The sequence below is a fragment of the Xyrauchen texanus genome, chromosome 33, assembly GCF_025860055.1.
Source record: "Xyrauchen texanus isolate HMW12.3.18 chromosome 33, RBS_HiC_50CHRs, whole genome shotgun sequence".
Classification (NCBI taxonomy): Eukaryota; Metazoa; Chordata; class Actinopteri; order Cypriniformes; family Catostomidae; genus Xyrauchen; species Xyrauchen texanus.
In genome coordinates this window covers 35,538,668-35,556,490 of record NC_068308.1, presented here as the reverse complement: position 1 = coordinate 35,556,490, position 17,823 = coordinate 35,538,668, and the positions used below count along the sequence as shown (strand labels likewise).

The following is a 17,823-nucleotide window of genomic DNA, read 5'->3' as shown; positions in this document are numbered from 1 at the left end:
GAAACCACGTCGGGCACTATACTGGAACCATAGTGTTTCTATATAATGTCACAAACAAACTATATAATAGTGCTATTTATATATAGTGTATTTTTTTTTTTGGTTGCATAATTTGTACTATTTACAAATATTTGCAAAATACAATGCAATAAAAAACTAAATTAATTAAAAATAACAAAAAGATCGATCTTGGGATTTAAGAATCGATGTAGAGATCATTCAAACGAAGATAGCGATTCATTGGAAAATCTATATTTTTACCCAGCCCCAGTAAATGCATAAAGTTTACAAGTAAATACAGATTTTGAATGTCTGTAATGTTTATTACTGTCCATTCTAATACTGTACTTCCTCAGTTGTGTTCTTTGGTTTTGTGATGACTTGCTCCTCACCTTTAACAATCTTCTGAGCACATGCGTTGTAAACCTGCTCCTGAGTAGTGTTCGACTGAAACACACGGTCAAACACATACGGTCTTCCCTAGGGAGAGACAGAAAAAATTATTATAGGTTATTATGCATGTTCTGTGAAACCCTCATGATATATAACTTTGATAGCCTAAAGCAGCACAGAATCAGAAGACCACAGTCATAAGACTCAGAGATGCTCTTTCAGAGGAGAAACATTGAAGCCCTAAAAGAATAAATACAACCTAAACATGACATCACCACTACAGGCTAAAGTACAAAACATCCTTCGCTCCTGCTAACGTTACTTAGCTAGTTTCTGCCATTTATGTTTTAATGGTAATTAAATGATTTGTGGATCTTGCATCCAAACTTTACTATTATGTGTGTCTGTAGAGCTGTTAGGAGAGGTGAAGGATTAGCTGCAATATTTAAATATGTCTTTCAATGCAAGCATTACTTGGTGATTACTTGACCTTTGAATTTCTAAGTATTGTACTAAAAGGTGCTCCACACATTCTATTTACAATTATTTATAGCCCTCCAAAATACTCCCCTGGCTTCGATGATGATGATTTTACAGAACTGTTATCAACAACTTCCTCTGGAATTTGACTGTTTTGTTATTGCTGGGGACTTCAACATTTATATAGATAATACAGATTTTGCTCTTTGGTACTTTTATTCACCAAAGTGGCATTCAACAGATCCCAATATATAGTCAGGACATTAATAATGTGAAAATTTACTATTACAATTTCTTAAGCTACTTCAAAGAGTTCTCATTAAAAAATCCTCCGTGTGCAGCAATGACAGCTTGTCAGATCCTTGGCATTCCAGCTGTCAGTTTGTCCAGATACTCAGGTGACATTTCACCCCACACTTCCTGTAGCACTTGCCATAGATGTGGCTGTCTTGTCGGGCACTTCTCACGCACCTTACGGTCTAGCTGATCCCACAAAAGCTCAATGGGGTTAAGATCCATAACACTCTTTTCCAATTATCTGTTGCCCAATGTCTGTGTTTCTTTGTCCACTCTAACTTTTCTTTTTCCATTTCAAAAGTGGCTTTTTCTTTGCAATTCTGGATATGTGATGCATCTATTTCTCAAACTAGAGACTCTGATGTACTTATCCTCTTGATTAGTTGTACATCTGGCCTTCCACACCTCTTTCTGTCCTTATTAGAGCCAGTTGTCCTTTGTCTTTGAAGACTGTCGTGAACACCTTTGTATGAGATCTTCAGAGTTTCAAGAGAAAGCGGTTTCTTTTATGCCATTTTTTACATAATTTTTACCTTAAGACATGCCAGTCAATTGCAACTCAAAAACAAACACAAATGATTTTCTAGTACCAAATTAGCAATTTAGTATGATTACTCAAGGATAAGGTGTTGGAGTGATGGCTGTTGGAAATGGGGCCTGTCTAGATTTGATCAAAATGATTATTATTTATTTTTATTTTTCAAAATAGTGATGGTGCTGTTTTTTACATCAGTAATTTCTAGACTATATTTTGTGATCAGTTGAATGCCACTTTGGTGAATTAAAGTACCAATTTCCTTCCAAAACAGCTAAATCTGTACATTATTCCAATTTTGGCCGCCAGTGTAGATGGACCCACACACAATCACAAACACACTCTTGATCAGCTCATTAGTAAGGGTCTAAACATTTCATCCACTATTATTAAGGATGTTGCGCTATCTGACCATTTCTGTATTTTCTTTGAAATATTGATTTCTCCTGCCACTGAAGTCAGATCTGTCTCTGTCAAAAAGACATACATACATGAGAATGCTAGTGTGCAATTATCAAGGCTATAGCTTTGAAACAGTGTATATCCGCAGACTATGTTGATGTTCTTCTCAACAAGTAACTCAAAAGTTAAAACTGCTATTGATGGCATTGGACAGGACAATCACTAGCACCTTGGAGAAACACAGCAGCAGTGAAAAACATGAAAGGAAAATGCAGGAAAACAGAACGAATGTGGTGGAAAACAAAACCTGTCCATTATAATATCTATAAAGACAGCCTACATGCTTTCAACAGACCTTCTCAAACATCATTAACAGGAATATATACAACACCCGCCCTCTTTTTGCTACTGTAGAGAGTCTAACAAACCCCTCAACACAGGTTTCCTGTGAAATGCTCTATGGCAGCAAATGCAATGAGTTTGCATCTTTTCCATGAAGATCAATTGTATTAGAATGGTGATTAGCTTGTCCTCATGTTGCACTGCGTTCAGACCGCACCCACCACAAAACCTCTTAAAAGAAATGAGTCCCTATGTCTGATTTTGAGGGATTTTATGGCAAAACCTTGGAAAAACCTGTACAGCATCTTAAAAAGTCAACTTGCTGTCTTGACACACTCTCCAAATTATGTTTCAAAAATGTGTTTAACTGTCTGGAAAAAAATCTGTTAGAAATAGTAAATGCATCACTCCTTAAAACACATTTCTGAAGTCCCTGAAACTGCAGTTGTCAAGCCCCTTCTTAAAAAGAGCAATCTAGATAACTCAATATTGAACAACTACAGACCAATCTCAAATCTTCCTTTCAGAAGCAAAATCATTAAAAAGGTTGTTGTCAATCAGCTGAATGTTAATCTCAAATGGCTACTTGGACAATTTCCAGTCTGGTTTCAGACCGCAGCATAGCACAGAGACGGCACTCATAAAGATCCATAATGATATTCATCTAACTACTGATTCAGGCAAAATATCAGTGCTGGTATTTATTAGATCTCAGTGCTGCTTTTGAAACTGTTGACCACAACATTCTCCTAGACAGATTGGAAAACTGGGTAGGGCTCTCTGGGATGGTCCTCAGCTGGTACAGGTCTCATCTAGAAGGGAGGGGTTTCTATGTGAACATTGGAAACTATGAATCTGAGAGGACATCCAAGATGTGTGGAATGCCACAAGGCTCAATTCTTGCATCGCTATATGGTCCCACTATGCCAAGCTATGAAAAATAACCAAATTGCATACCATAGCTATGCAGATGACACCCAGATCTATCCAGCCCATCACCAAATTACTAGAGCCCCATAGACACTCTTTGCCAGTGAATTAAAGAAATTAACAGTTGGAAGTGCCAAAACTTCATTCAGTTAAACAAGACAGAGGTCATTGTATCTGGCAACAAAGGTGAAATTCCCAAGGTGAATACATACCTTGACTCCAAGGGTCTAAAGACAAAAAAATCAAGTAAGGAATCTTGGTGTCATTTTGGAGTCAGACCTTATTTCCAGCAGTCACATCAAAGCAATAACTAAATCACCCTACTATCATCTAAAAAATAAATCAAGACTTAGATGTATGTATTCAGTCAAGACATAGAGAAACTTGTTCGTGCATTCATCACCAGTAGGGTGGACTACTGCAATGGACTCCTCACAGGCCTTCCCAAAAAGGCACCTGCATCTCTTTCAGAATGCCGCTGCCAGGATTCTAACCTGAAATATAAAATCAGAGCATATAGGCCCAGCCCTCAGGTCTTTACACTGGCTTCCAGTTAGAAAAGCACCATTACTCATTTACGCACTGGTGGCCAAACGTTCTCTGAAACAGCTAAATCTGTACATAATTCCAAACTGTTGGCCACCAGTAAGTAGGTAGGTAGATACACTTGAAGTTAAAAGTTTACATAAATCTTAACACAGTTTTAATACATTTAAGTTTTTCACAATTCCTGGCATTTAATCACAGAAAACATTCCCTGTCTTAAGTCAGTTAGGATCCTTACTTTATTTTAAGAATGTGAGATGTCGGAATAATAGTAGAATGTATTTCATATATATCAGTATATAGTGATTTATTTCAGCTTTTGTTTTTCTTTCATCACATTCCCAGTGGGTCAGAAGTTTACATACACTTTCAGTATTTGATAGAATTGCCTTTAAATTGTTTAACTTGGGTCAAACATTTTGGGTAGCCTTCCACAAGCTTCTCACAATAAGTTGCTGGAATTTTGGCCCATTCCTCCAGACAGAACTGGTGTAACGGAGTCAGATTTTTAGACCTCCTTGCTCGCACACGCTTTGTCAGTTCTGAATCGGATTGAGGTCAGGGCTTTGTGATGGCAACTCCAATACCTTGACTTTGTTGTCCTTAAGCCATTTTGCCACAGCTTTGGAGGCATGCTTGAGGCCATTGTCCATTTGGAAGACCCATTTGCAACCAAACTTTAACTTTCTGGCTGATATCTTGAGATGTTGCTTCAATATATGCACATAATTGTCCTTCCTCATGATGCCAGGATGGTGTTCTTCGGCATGCAAGCCTCACCCATTTTCCTCCAAACATAACAATGTTCATTATGGCCAAAAGTTTCATTAGGCTGGAGGACATTTCTCTAAAAAGTTCTTTGTCCCATGTGCACTTGCGAACTGTATTCTGGCTTTTTTATGGCGGTTTAGGAGCAGTGGCTTCTTCCTTGCCGAGCAGCCTTTCAGGTTATATCGATATTAGGGATGTGCACGAATATTCGAAAATTCGATCTGCAATAATTATTCGAAAAATAAAAACACTATTCGAATTTCGCAAAAGGTTGCTTTGATGGCCATAAAAAAAATCCCTCATAAATCATGGTCACGCAAACTAAATCTCACAGTTATAACTAAATGCATTGGGTGGCGCTGTGGCACCTGTGCATTTGATGATGTGCATTTGATGACTGGTGTTTGAAGAATGGCGTCGTCTAAATCTAGACGCAGTGGAGTCTGGAATTACTTTGATCAAAATGACCAACATGTTGTGTGCAAAATTTGTCAAATGAAATTGAGTTATCATAACAGTACCAGCACAATGAGGAGTCATATGAAATCCAAACACCGAAACGTCATTATTGACCAGCCAAGCGAAGAAAGACAGCTACCCATCACTGCTTTCACGACTGCAGGTAACGTTAGGCCCAGATGTACCCCGAGCGAGCCGAGAAGACCACTCATCTAATAGCAAAAATGATCGCAAGAGATATGCTTCCATTAAGTTTCGTTGAAGGAGACGGATTTAAGGAAGTCTTACAGTTTCTTGAACCAGATTACAACACTCCCTCACGGAAAACCATAACAGCGAGAATCGAGCTTCAATATGAATGCATGGTTTCGAACTCAAAACTACTTTAGGGACAGTAGAGTTCAGTGGCCATTACAACTGACAGTTGGACAGCATTAACTACAGAGTCATATGTCACTATAACGTGTCATTTTATTGCTGATAGTAAGGTGAACAGTTATGTTCTGCAAACCCGAGCAATGGAAGAGCGACACTCCGCTGCCAACCTGCCGGATTATTTGAAAACGTCTGTGGAACAATGGGGCCTGGACGGCAAAGTGGTTGCGTGCGTGCATGACAATGCTAGCAATATAGTAGCTGCAAACAGAGACGTGGACTGGGAATCTCTACCTTGCTTCGCACACACACTTCAGTTGGCCATTAATGATGGATTTAAAGCTGCAAGCATGAATAGACTCATTGGTGCATGTAGTAAACTTGTTGGACATTTCCATCATAGCACGATTGCCTCAAATGCACTAAAACAGAAACAAAGACAGCTGGAATTGCCTTCGCACAAGCTCGTGCAATACTGCAAAACACGCTGGAATTCGGCTGCTGAAATGCTTGCACGTTTGCACGAACAACGCTGAGCGATCACCGCTGTCCTGTCTGACAGGACCACAACCAAGCTGGCGGATACCAAGACTCTGGAATTAATCGATGATCATTGGCAGACAATTGAGGAAATATTACCTGTTCTCCAGTCCCTGAAAATAGCAAGTGAAGCACTGGGTGGCGAAAACTACGTGTCTGTCTCCATGGTGTATCCACTTGTGCAAAGCCTTCTATCCAGGTTCGTCTATAATTCAAATTAACGAATAAATGTAGCATATTACTCAGTTCTAGTTAATTTGATTATGGTCTATTTTTAATTATTCTATCGGGTTCTTTCCATTTAAATATATGCATTTATAAAAACGAATAAAACATTAATTTAAGAAATTCAGTCAACTGTTTTATCATTTATTTAAATGACTTACAAATTAAATATAAATAGGCAATACGGAATAAGACTACAATTCAGTTTTCATATTCAGTTATTTAATCTGTATCTACAGACACCTTCAGATGAGCGGTGGAGAATCACAGAAAGTGAATGAGTTCAAAAACACAGTTGCAGCATCTCTCAAGCAACGAATAAACATCGCTAACTTGCAGAACGCAGGGAAAACGCCTCTTCTCGCGTCCGCTCTAGATCCTCGGCACAAACACCTCAGGTTCCTCGACGAAAACATGAGAGAAGCCGTAAGAGAAAAACTTTTTGAACAATATCAGAGCATTTCTTTTGATGTGAGTGGTGCGGGTGCAGCCGTTGCCGCCGCCGCCAATGATAGAGAGGATGAGCCAGTGCCCAGTCATCGGAGAAGGCTGAGCCTGTTCTTCGGCGAAGATTACAGAGAGTCAAGCCGAGACGAGTGGGAACAGTTCTTGATGGAACCGTGTATTCCACCAGATGAAGATCCCATGAATTGGTGGAGAGACAACACAAAGCGCTTCAAGAAACTTGGCCGCTTAGCACACCGTTATTTATGTGTCCCTGCAACGTCTGTTCCGGCGAGCGCGTTTCTCTGCAGCCGGCCTTATTGTTAACAGACTAAGATGCCGACTTTCACCCGAGCATGTTGAAATGCTTGTTTTTCTCAACAAGAATATGTAAAACAACGCAATAACATCCAGACTTGAGTGTAGGCTAAACGTTCTGTACAATAATTGGGGCAGCCTGCTTTATTGGCGTTTTTTGTAGCTCTGTGTTTAGTGCTTAAATGGTTTTTATCTTATGTATTTCTTATTCTTATGTGTCTTTTTTGTGCACACAATGTTTTCAACAATTATACAAAGGATGAAATGTATACGCTTGTTAATATAGTCATATAGGCTTGTTCAGAGATGTCCATAGGTGACAAATCTAACGTTTGTTTGAAGTAACGTCTTTCTCAATAAACGTATTTAAATAAACGAATATTCGTTTTCTGTGAGCTCGAATATTCGAATGCAATATTTTTAAAAATGCCCATCCCTAATCGATATAGGACTCAATTTATGTGGATATAGATACTTGTCTACCTGTTTCCTCCAGCATCTTCACAAGGTCTTTTGCTGTTGTTCTGGATTGATTTGCGCTTTTCGCACCAGACTACGTTGATCTCTAGGATTCTGTCGAATGCATCACCTTTCTGAGCGGTATGATGGCAGCGTGGTCCCATGATGTGTATACTTGCGTCCTATTGTTTGTTCAGATGAACCAGGTTTCCTATACACATTTTGCTATACTAATAGAAAAAAATATTAGTATATGTTGTGACTAACATTAAGTTCATTAGTTCATGTTAACTACAGTAATGTTAACAAGTTAATTAACAAGTAATGTTGTCAATGTTAACAAATGGAACCTTTTTGTAAAATGTTACCATCATTTTACTGTGTGGGGCATACACATATTACTGGATTATATAACTTGCAAAAGTGTGGCAAAGGGCACTTTAAAAATTATCTGTATCAGCCAATCTTAGTGTTAAAAAAAAAAAATCGGAGATACATTGAATTTAAAACTTTTCTGGAGCTTGTTTATTAGGGCTGAAACAATTAGTCGACGTTATCGACAACATCAACAATAAATTGTCAACAAAATATTTCATTGTCGAATAGCTGTTTGATCTCATTTAACGTTAAAATTAGATCACATTAAAGTGTAATGATGATGCACGAGAGCAGCACTGCTGCTCGTGCCTGATTGAGGAGAGGAAGAATTACACAGCTCACTGTCCAGATGCACTCTAAACTTTCCAAACAGCATCAGGTGATGTAGATCGCCAAGTACAAGGAAATTAAACAAAAATACCAAATAAGTAAATACAGAAGCACTCTCGTTGTGGAATAAGTGGAGTCGGAGCACTTAAAAGGAAACACCCCAGTGTTACATCTTAAATGCAGTTTTAATGCATTATAGCTTTATTAAAGTTCAAATAAAAAGGAAGCAGGTCATGTAATTACTACAAACTCAGAAACTGTAATTTCGCAGCACCTCTTCTATGAGTTGCGCAAATGTCCTGATCTGAGGGGGAAAGACTGAAACTGCATCCGGCTGATAAACACGGTCACAGGGGCGCTCGTCCCTTGAGTGCACACGCTTAATGCAGCTAGATTAGAACGCGAAGGCTCGTGACTTATTGTATCAAAATACAAGTCACTCTGTGTTTCTTATAGTGAAGAAAATTGGCAATATGCAGCTTTATTAATAAGAGAGTTTGTTTTTTTGTGAGTTAAAGATGGATTGAAGTGAACAGAAAGGTGAGAGAGGGTAGTCTTCGCCCCATTATACACTATTTTGAATTTGTTTTGGCTTGTTTTTTAATAAAAATATCTAAAACTAATTTAAAACAATGTGCATTTACTTGAGGAACTATACAGCAGAAAAAAAAAACTGTTATCTGAGAATGTTGAATATATATGAAAAATAATTTTTTTCTTACTTTCAGAGAATATATCTTGAATACAAGTATATTTTGTCTTTACTGCATTCGCAGAATTATAACCAAGTGAAAAAAATACACTTATATTTAAGATACATTCTCTTAAAGCAAGTCTAAATATCTTATATGTTGCTTCTCAAGTAAATGTATCTTGTTTTAAGGATTTGAAGATTAATTTAAATGGAAAACAAGACAAAAACAATTGATAACAATAGTTTTTTTTGTGCAGTGAATTTCTTTACTGAATTAAACTTAATAAAAAGTATTTTTTTCCCCATTTAATTCAGTGAATGTCATTTAGATGTATTTTTAAAAGATGATTTTGTCCTCTTTATTGTTAGTAAGTATGTTTAATACACCCTTTTAAGTCAGGGCACAAGCTGAATAATCGGTTAAGAGCTAATGATTAATCATTGCAATAATCATAGAATAATTGTTCTAATAATCGTTAGATTAATCGATTATCAAAATAATCGTTAGTTGCAGCCTATTGTTCATTCTCTGCAGCCAAACGTATAAGGAAGCACATGATGTTAGTTTGCAAAAACGTTGCCATTGTCACACAATTTTATGAGATCAGGTTACCTCAGATCAGATCAGGCTTGATTCATCGGTAGCCTAAAACAGATATATCAGATATACCTCTAACCACTACGAACACTTAAAATGTGCCAAGCAAGAATAATTATCAGCTATTGTTAATCTCAAGATGGCCAAACAATACCTCTCTATATAAAGGTCAATTTCCAACTAATAACATTCAGTGACTCTCGCCCAGTATGCAAAGAGCATTTCAAACACAAAGACTATAAATCATCACAGCTTTGGAATATCAAACCAATCACCTATTCTGAGATCTTCAGGCAATCACAAGACTGGGTGAAGAGTGTTTTTTGTGTGTCCTGAGGCCATCTCTGCTGTCAGGAATGGAACAGCACTGTTTACTGCTCTCAGTATTCCCAATGAGGGATTATAACTGCGTTCCCATCGGTTATAAAGATGGGAAAGTCACATGTTTCAAACTGTGCATGAGAGCATATACCGTGCTTCTGCACAAACATGGAGAGTTAAAGAACAAACAGGCAAACGATGAATAATCATGTGCTGTTCTAATTACAGCATGTTCATTCACTCATCCTGAGATGATATAACCCTTTAATAATTAATGGTGAATTAATATAATAAGATATAAAAAGTAGGCTACATAATCTAAAGTCACTAAGCGAAAGGTGATCTGATACTGATGTTTCTACAGCAGCTGGACAGACAGGTTTGGGTTCCTTCAATACTGCAAGATTTATTTCCCAATTTATGACCATATCTACCTGCTGGAAGTCATTATACCAATATAAATGGTCTATTTCACCAAACCGGTGGAGTGGACTGTGATAGTTGCTCTGGTGCCCAATGCCGACAGCTCAAAACAGCTAGAGGACAAAACTCACATAGCCGACAATCGGTGGTCTCTCAAACACACACTCACTTCAGTCCCCTGGCAAAAAATGGGCGAGTGTTGGTAAGTCAGTATGGTGCAACAACAGAAATGGTGTCCAAGAATGATACAAATGCATAAAACTCTATAAAATAGAAATTCTCTAATAATACCATAGGGCTGGGCGATATGGCCTAAAAATAAAATCTCCGATTTTATTTTTTTTAATTCGATTTACGATTTTTTCCCGATTTTCCCATCTACTTATTAAGGAAATCAATACGACAAACGGCAGACAACTTAAAGCAAATTTTGCTTTTATTTAATCAAAAGCAAGACAAATGTAACCCCCATTTCTGGGATGAAGTTTCTTGGGAACAAACTTCCCACTCTCACCGGTAGCCATGTTGTCGCTTGCTGTATGCTGTTGCCGCTTTGTGTGTGCTATGATGTTGTTGTTGTCAGCTTGCCATACTGCTATGTGAAACTAACGCTCACGGATGCTCCGGGAGCCAAAAATGCGCCATTACACAAAAACTCGATTTACTTATTTTTTAAATCGCCCGCAACAAAAAATTCGAATTAATTCATTGAATCGATTTTTCGCCCAGGCCTATAATACCACAAAACTGTCCAACCTAACACCCAACCCCATTCATTATGTTGTACACTACAAATGATGTACGAGACACCTTTATGACCAAGTTCAGCAACTTAAAAGATTTCCATACCATTTTACTATAAATATCAATCAATACTACATACAAGCACCTTAAATCTATGTACAAGCTGTTACACAAGTTGGGCTGACTATATATATATTTTTGTCAGAAAATGTAACACTATTCCAGCATCGAAAGCTATTTTCAGATGACAAATAAATTAGAAACAATTAAAAAATTATATATATATATATAAAAACATTATTGATTAAAAAAAGGAGAGAAATGCAAAGTAGATTTGTCAAAAGTATCAGAATTCGGTACCAAGTCGGTACTAAAATAAAAAAGATGTAATGATTCCAGTGATTATACAGTATCAAGCACTGACGTAATTTGGTACCCGCACACTGTTTCTGACATACGACTGCTTTCAAATGCTCACACGCTTATTTGAGCGTGTGCTCTGTTACTCCTTTTACACTGAAATGCACAACTAATCAAATTAAAATTGTGATATTTTCCTAGTGTGATTATTAAACAGCAAAATGCTGCAATCTTAGTCTGTATGAGTTGCATAAGTTTTAAATGAATGTGTGAAGCAGACCATTCGCATTGTATGAGAGATGACAGAGCAGAGCATTATTTACATAATTAAATCACAGCATCTGCACTTTAACGATCACACTGGGCCATCTAGCGAACTATTTAAAGTTAAACTTCCGTCAAAAATGTGCATCAAAATAAAAGCACGGTTCATAATAAATGCTAAACGCCTGAAATTGAAGAAATGACAACATAAATATATTATAACTGTATAGCAAAATATAATCCTCACTGTAGAAATAATAACAATAATAATAATTATTATTAAATAATGACTAATGAATAATGATTGTAATAATAATAATAATAATAATTAAGCAATATCACAAGCAAGAGTGCTTCTGTACTGAATACAATGTTAAAAATGCAATGGTATGTTGATAAATAATTGTCCTATTTACTTGTTAAATGTTTTTAAAAGTTTAAGGGAAAATGTTTGATTATACGCCATTTTGATTATTAAAATAAATTAAATTTGAAAGCATGCATATCTTTTAATTATACAATGAAATTTAACTTTAGGCTAAAGGAGCATGTTCAATAGCACATTAGCTATTTTTTTCTGTGGTATCAAGAACCATGAAATTTCAATGGCATCAGCACCAACTACTGAAATGTTGGTACCATGACAACACCAATGCAAAGCCAAGGCATCTAGATGAGGATATTTTTAGTCCGGATGAGTTTTTTTTATTATTATTATTATTGTAGAAGACAACTGTTATACAGTTTCCAAATCACATTTTAGTATCATTTCAATTCGACATACGTGTCCATAAACAAAATCAAATTTTAAAACATTTACGAAATTTAACTAGAACATAGAAATATGCATACAGGTCCAAACAAACACAAAAAATTGGCCAATAACAGGGCTGTGTTGATACAATCAAATATGGATATCACAATACTTTTTCTCATGATATTGTACTTTACATCCATGTGTCGATATATATATATATATATATATATATGTGTGTGTGTGTGTGTTTGAGCTACATGCTCTTCATCTGGCATCAGTATATATCTGCAATATACCCAAATGAATTGGAATTGATTAATAATCTAATAAAATTCTGATATCGTGATGTATCGCAATATACCGAATCATGACAGGTGGATTGCGATATCCTATGGTGAGGTGTGCCAGCCAATACCCAACCCTAATAAATAAACAATCTGGACTAAAGTGCCATTTCTAAAAACAGTATATTTATTCATATGTTCCTAACAGAGGCACAAATAATAAAGGAAGAGAAAATATATGGCCTTGTAATTAATTTAAAACATTCTTTGTTCATTTGACCATGTGTTAGCTATTAAATACGCCAAATCATAACATATGACACAAGTAATTGTTATGATCAAACTGAAGTAATTCATAATATTTTAACTTAGATTGTTGCATCATGACTGAGTACGAAATATTGGTGCGTTGATTTTTATAAATAAACATTAGCACACTGGCTAGCTCTTAGCACGTTTTCATCACCAGAAATCCCTTTAAATCTCGCCACAAATATATATTATGACTAAAACGAAAACATTTGCCTTATTATGAGATAAATAGCACAATTATGATGTTTAAAACCCTACAATTTTGCCGCATCACGTCTGAGGACTGTTAGCCACAGAGCTAAAGATGCCTAAAACGCCTCACCTTGCAATACTACTTCAGATAGTATTTAACTATTAAGGCACATTTTAACAATAAATAGAGTCATATTTCCTCATAAATGTGAATTATAGTGATATTTTTCTGTCAGGAACTGTCTGCAGGTAGTTAGCGGATGCTAAAACACATCGACGGCGGGGTTTACAGGAGACCAATCGCTGTAATTTATGATTTAATAATGTGATAAACTCACCCCGATGACCACATTATCATCTCCTTGAAATTTGGGGATGTACTTATCCCCTCTCATCACCTCCGAGCTGTTTAAAGGCCGAAAACGGCACATGACTTTGATGGTGCACTCGGCCGGGTCCGCCATCTTCAGCTGTGATGAGGAGGATGAAGATGAGATTGCGTCCCGGTGATGTGGATGTGTTTGGGGTTTGATACGCTGAGGTGGAAATGGGCTTTGCCAGAATGGGTTTAGGGTGGAGGTGGAGAGTGAGTTGCCATCGCACCACCCAACAACAACACATACAAATACACTCACGGACACAAACATGCAACACTAGTGTGAGGGCACATCAGGGCATATCATAACTTTATGAGGGCATATTAGTTTATGTCAAATACTTAACTTTAATTCATTAAAATAAATTCTTGATTTTTATATTATACTGCAAACGAAATTCAACATCTCTCTCTCTCTCTCTCTCTCTCTCTCTCTCTCTCTCTCTCTCTCTATCTATATCTCTCTCTATCTATATATCTCTCTCAATTCAATTCAGATTTATTGGCATGACAATTGGAGTATAGTATTGCCAAAGCATTTTAAGGTTATGTAAATACTAACTGTTTTTATTAAGATAATAATACAATTATAAATACAACAATTAGTAGTAATGGGGAAAAACAAAGAAAGGTCTCTCTCTCCACTGCAAAATGATCAGTTTTCTGGATTTACTATTTATTGGTATGTGTTTGAGTAAAATGAATTTTTTTGATTTATTCTATTAAGTACTGACAACACTTCTCCCAAATAAAAAATATTGTCACTTGGAGCATTTATTTGCAGAAAATCCCCAACTGGTCAAAATAACAAAAAAGATGCAGTGTTTTCAGACCTCGAATAATGAAAAGAAAACAAGTTCATATTCATTTTAAAGAGTTCAGAAATCAATATTTGGTGGAATAACTCCAACAGCTTTCATGCGTCTTGGCATGCTCTCTGCCAGTTTTTCACATTGATGTTGGGAGACTTTATGCCACTCTTGCTGCAGAAATTCAAGCAGCTCTGCTTTTTTTCATGGCTTCTGACCATCCATCTTCATCTTGATCACATTCCAGAGGTTTTCAATGGGGTTCAGGTCTGGAGATTGGGCTGGCCATGACAGGATCTTGATCAGGTAGTCCTCCATCCACACCTTGATTGACCCGGATGTGTGGCATGGAGCATTGTCCTGCTGGGGGAAAAAAACAATCCTCAGAGTTGGGTAAAGAAGCAAGTTTTCTTCCAGGATAACCTTGTTCTTGGCTTGATTTATGCATCCTTCACAAAAAAAGAATCTGCCCGATTCCAGCCCTGCTGAAGCACCCACAGATCATCAAATTACTGAGAACACCTGTTCTTCAATTGCACATGCACAAGGACAACTGGGAAAATGTTAGCAGGGTCCTGCTTGACAAAAGGGGACACAGATCACCCTAATGGTGACTATCACGCTAAACAACTACTTACAACAAAACAACATAATACCACCCCAGATAGCAAACGTACATCTCAGAGATGTTAGTTTTAGATCTTTTCATCTGGAAAGCATCACAAGCTATTTAACATCATACAAAGATGTGATGACATATTGCAGATGAGCAAACAACGTAAAAAATATGTCTTCCAGATGTAAATCACACATCAGTCTGGGTCTGTACGTGTGCTATTAGGGGCAAAAGAGCTAAAGCGACATACATATTTTTAAAACTGTTTAAATGTCCCCATTTATTACCTTTTATCAAGTAAACATAATTAAACAATCCAAACACAAGGAACTATAGGTATTACCCAAAGCCTCAATTCTGTACTCAATCGTTTGAGTTCATTTACATTTACATTTGGCAGACACTTTTATCCAAAGCGAATTATAGTGCACTTATTACAGGGACATCCCCCTCGGAGCAACCTGGAGTTAAGTGCCTTGCTCAAGGGCCCAACAGTGGCATCTTGGTGGTGCTGGGGCTTGAACCCCCAACCTTCTGGTCAGTAACCCTGAGCCTCAACCACTGAGCCACCACTGCCCCAAAACCTATTAACACTCAAAACCTCAAGTCATTGGATTTGTGAGAAAAATCACTTCAATGAACATAGATATTTGAGTTATGAGCCCAAACGTGACATTTTAAGTAATGTTTAACAATAGTAATACAGTAATAACAACATTAGGGTATACAGTTGTACAGAACAGAATTCTGGGGGGGTTCTCTCCTTTTCTCCCCAATTTGGCATGACTAATTCCCAATACGCTCTAGGTCCTCATGGTGGTATATTGACTCGCCTCATTCTGGGTGGGGGAGGATGAATCTCAGTTGCCTCCACATCTGAGACATTCAAACTGTGCATCTTATAACGTGGCTTGTTGAGCACGTTACCGTGGAGACGTAGTGCATGTGGAGGCTTCACACTATTCTCCACAGCATCCACGCACAACTCCCCATGCGCCCCACCAAGAGTGAGAACCACATTATAGCGACCACGAGAAGTTAACCCATCGTGACTCTACCCACCCTAGCAACCAGGCCAATTGGTTGCTTAGGAGACGTGGCTGGAGTCACTCAGCACACCCTGATTTGAACTTGCAACTCCAGGTTTGGTAGTTAGCATCTTTACTTGCTGAGCCACCCAGGCCCCTCAATCTTGATTTCTTGATCAAGACGAGATATACTTTTTTCTAATGATGTACCTATATAGTAATTGTGCTACAGTATTTTTTATTCCGATTTTAATGGGCCCAATGGGCCATTGGGGACCTGTCAGATCGAGGCCGGGGCCATAATCCATCCTTGCTGTTCCTTGCCTTATTTATGCATTTTTATTAGGTCAATTTTGACACTACAAAGAGTTCCATATAATTTTTCCTGGGTCCTCCAACATACCCAAAACCACTCACTAAATTCATTGCAAACGCAGCACTGAGTCTGGATAATTCAGGGATTTGTTGAGTCCCAATAGATATGTGATGCTAGAGGATGTTAGAGATGCATTTGCAGAGTTGAAGGCTGAAATCTGGCAAGTGGATGTTAAAGTGGATGGTTAAATTTAAACATTTTCCATCAGCTCTGATTCAATCACAGGAACTCTGAACCAGCAAGCAACGCATATTCACAAGTGTGCAGTCTTGCTGATTTACAAGGGTATGGTTCCTAAATAAGATATAATCACCATCCACTTGCATTTTAAGGACGTACTGAGCCATGATATTCTTCTATTTTATTACAGTATTACAGTGAGATACTTACAATGGAAGTGAATGGCGCCAATTCGTAAATGTTAAAATGCTCAATGTTTAAAAAATATAGCCACATCCATGTTACTTACCTTTTCTGTGTAAAATTATATCCAATTTCATTACTTTTGTGCCATGACGACCTAATTCTGTAACCCTTAAACCCTAAAATGACGATTAAAACAACTTTACAGCTCAAATAATACATGAGTTTTAACAGAAGAATGAATGTAAGTGCTTTTATAATATTATAAGCTTCACTTTTCTGCCTTTTAAATCCTCCAAGATTTGGCCCCATTCACTTCCATTGTAAGTGCCTCAATTGTAACCTCAAAAGGAGGGACGAAATCATTTGATCACTATTATGCCACAAATCCTGTCGATTGAACTTAACTTGTACGGAACCCGGAATATTCCTTCAGATAAGATTTATGTCATTCCGTCACAGCACACCAGCATCCAATACACAACATGTGCTGGTCATCAGCTGTGCTGGTCTCCTCTTGAGCCTATAGTATGACAATTTCCTGGCATGACAATCAAAGCATCATTAAAAAACAGTTGTCATTGCTGGTGAATGCTCCAAAAATTACTCATCACATGTGCAGAGACATTCTGGGGTGTGTCAGTTAAACACATGCTGCAAACCTTTCAAAACCTTACAGGCAGCAGTTGTCTGAAAATAACAAATCTGTGCCTGCTGCTGGTCAGATCCAGACAGATTTCTTGTCACTTAAATTACAGTGTATCATATGAGCAATGGAACAAATAGTCAGTGAATATGTCATATACAACATGGTCAGAAATTTATTATTAGTGGTTTGGGACACATAAAGTGACAAAAATGCCCCAAAAATGTTAATTATTTTAGTTAAGGGAATTCTGCGTGGTTATTTTTTATAATCTGTTATCTAACATAAGCTACAGTATTTTAATTATACTGTATTCTAAGCATATAGTGTAGTATGGGTTTACAGTATTTGACAGAAACGAATGACATTCATATTGCTTCATAAGTGCTTTCATATTTTTAGAAAGAAGAAAAAATAAACCTCCTAAAGGTAATAA

At 37.2% G+C, this 17,823-nt stretch overlaps 1 protein-coding gene across 2 annotated transcripts in view; it reads right to left on the bottom strand.

The window, feature by feature from the left end:
- The window catches only part of kif5bb (kinesin family member 5B, b), a 32,066-nt gene extending 18,320 nt beyond the window's left edge, over positions 1-13,746 (bottom strand). The window contains exons 1-2 of one of the 2 annotated variants that reach the window (XM_052103014.1): positions 13,512-13,746; positions 393-480 (exon numbers count right to left, since the gene is read on the bottom strand). In XM_052103014.1, the coding sequence (XP_051958974.1) occupies positions 393-480; positions 13,512-13,637 (214 nt within the window). In that variant the 5' untranslated portion in view covers positions 13,638-13,746. The remainder of the gene's footprint in view (positions 1-392; positions 481-13,511) is intronic. The other variant, XM_052103015.1, reaches the window with a different exon arrangement.
- Between the last annotated feature and the right edge of the window lie 4,077 nt (positions 13,747-17,823).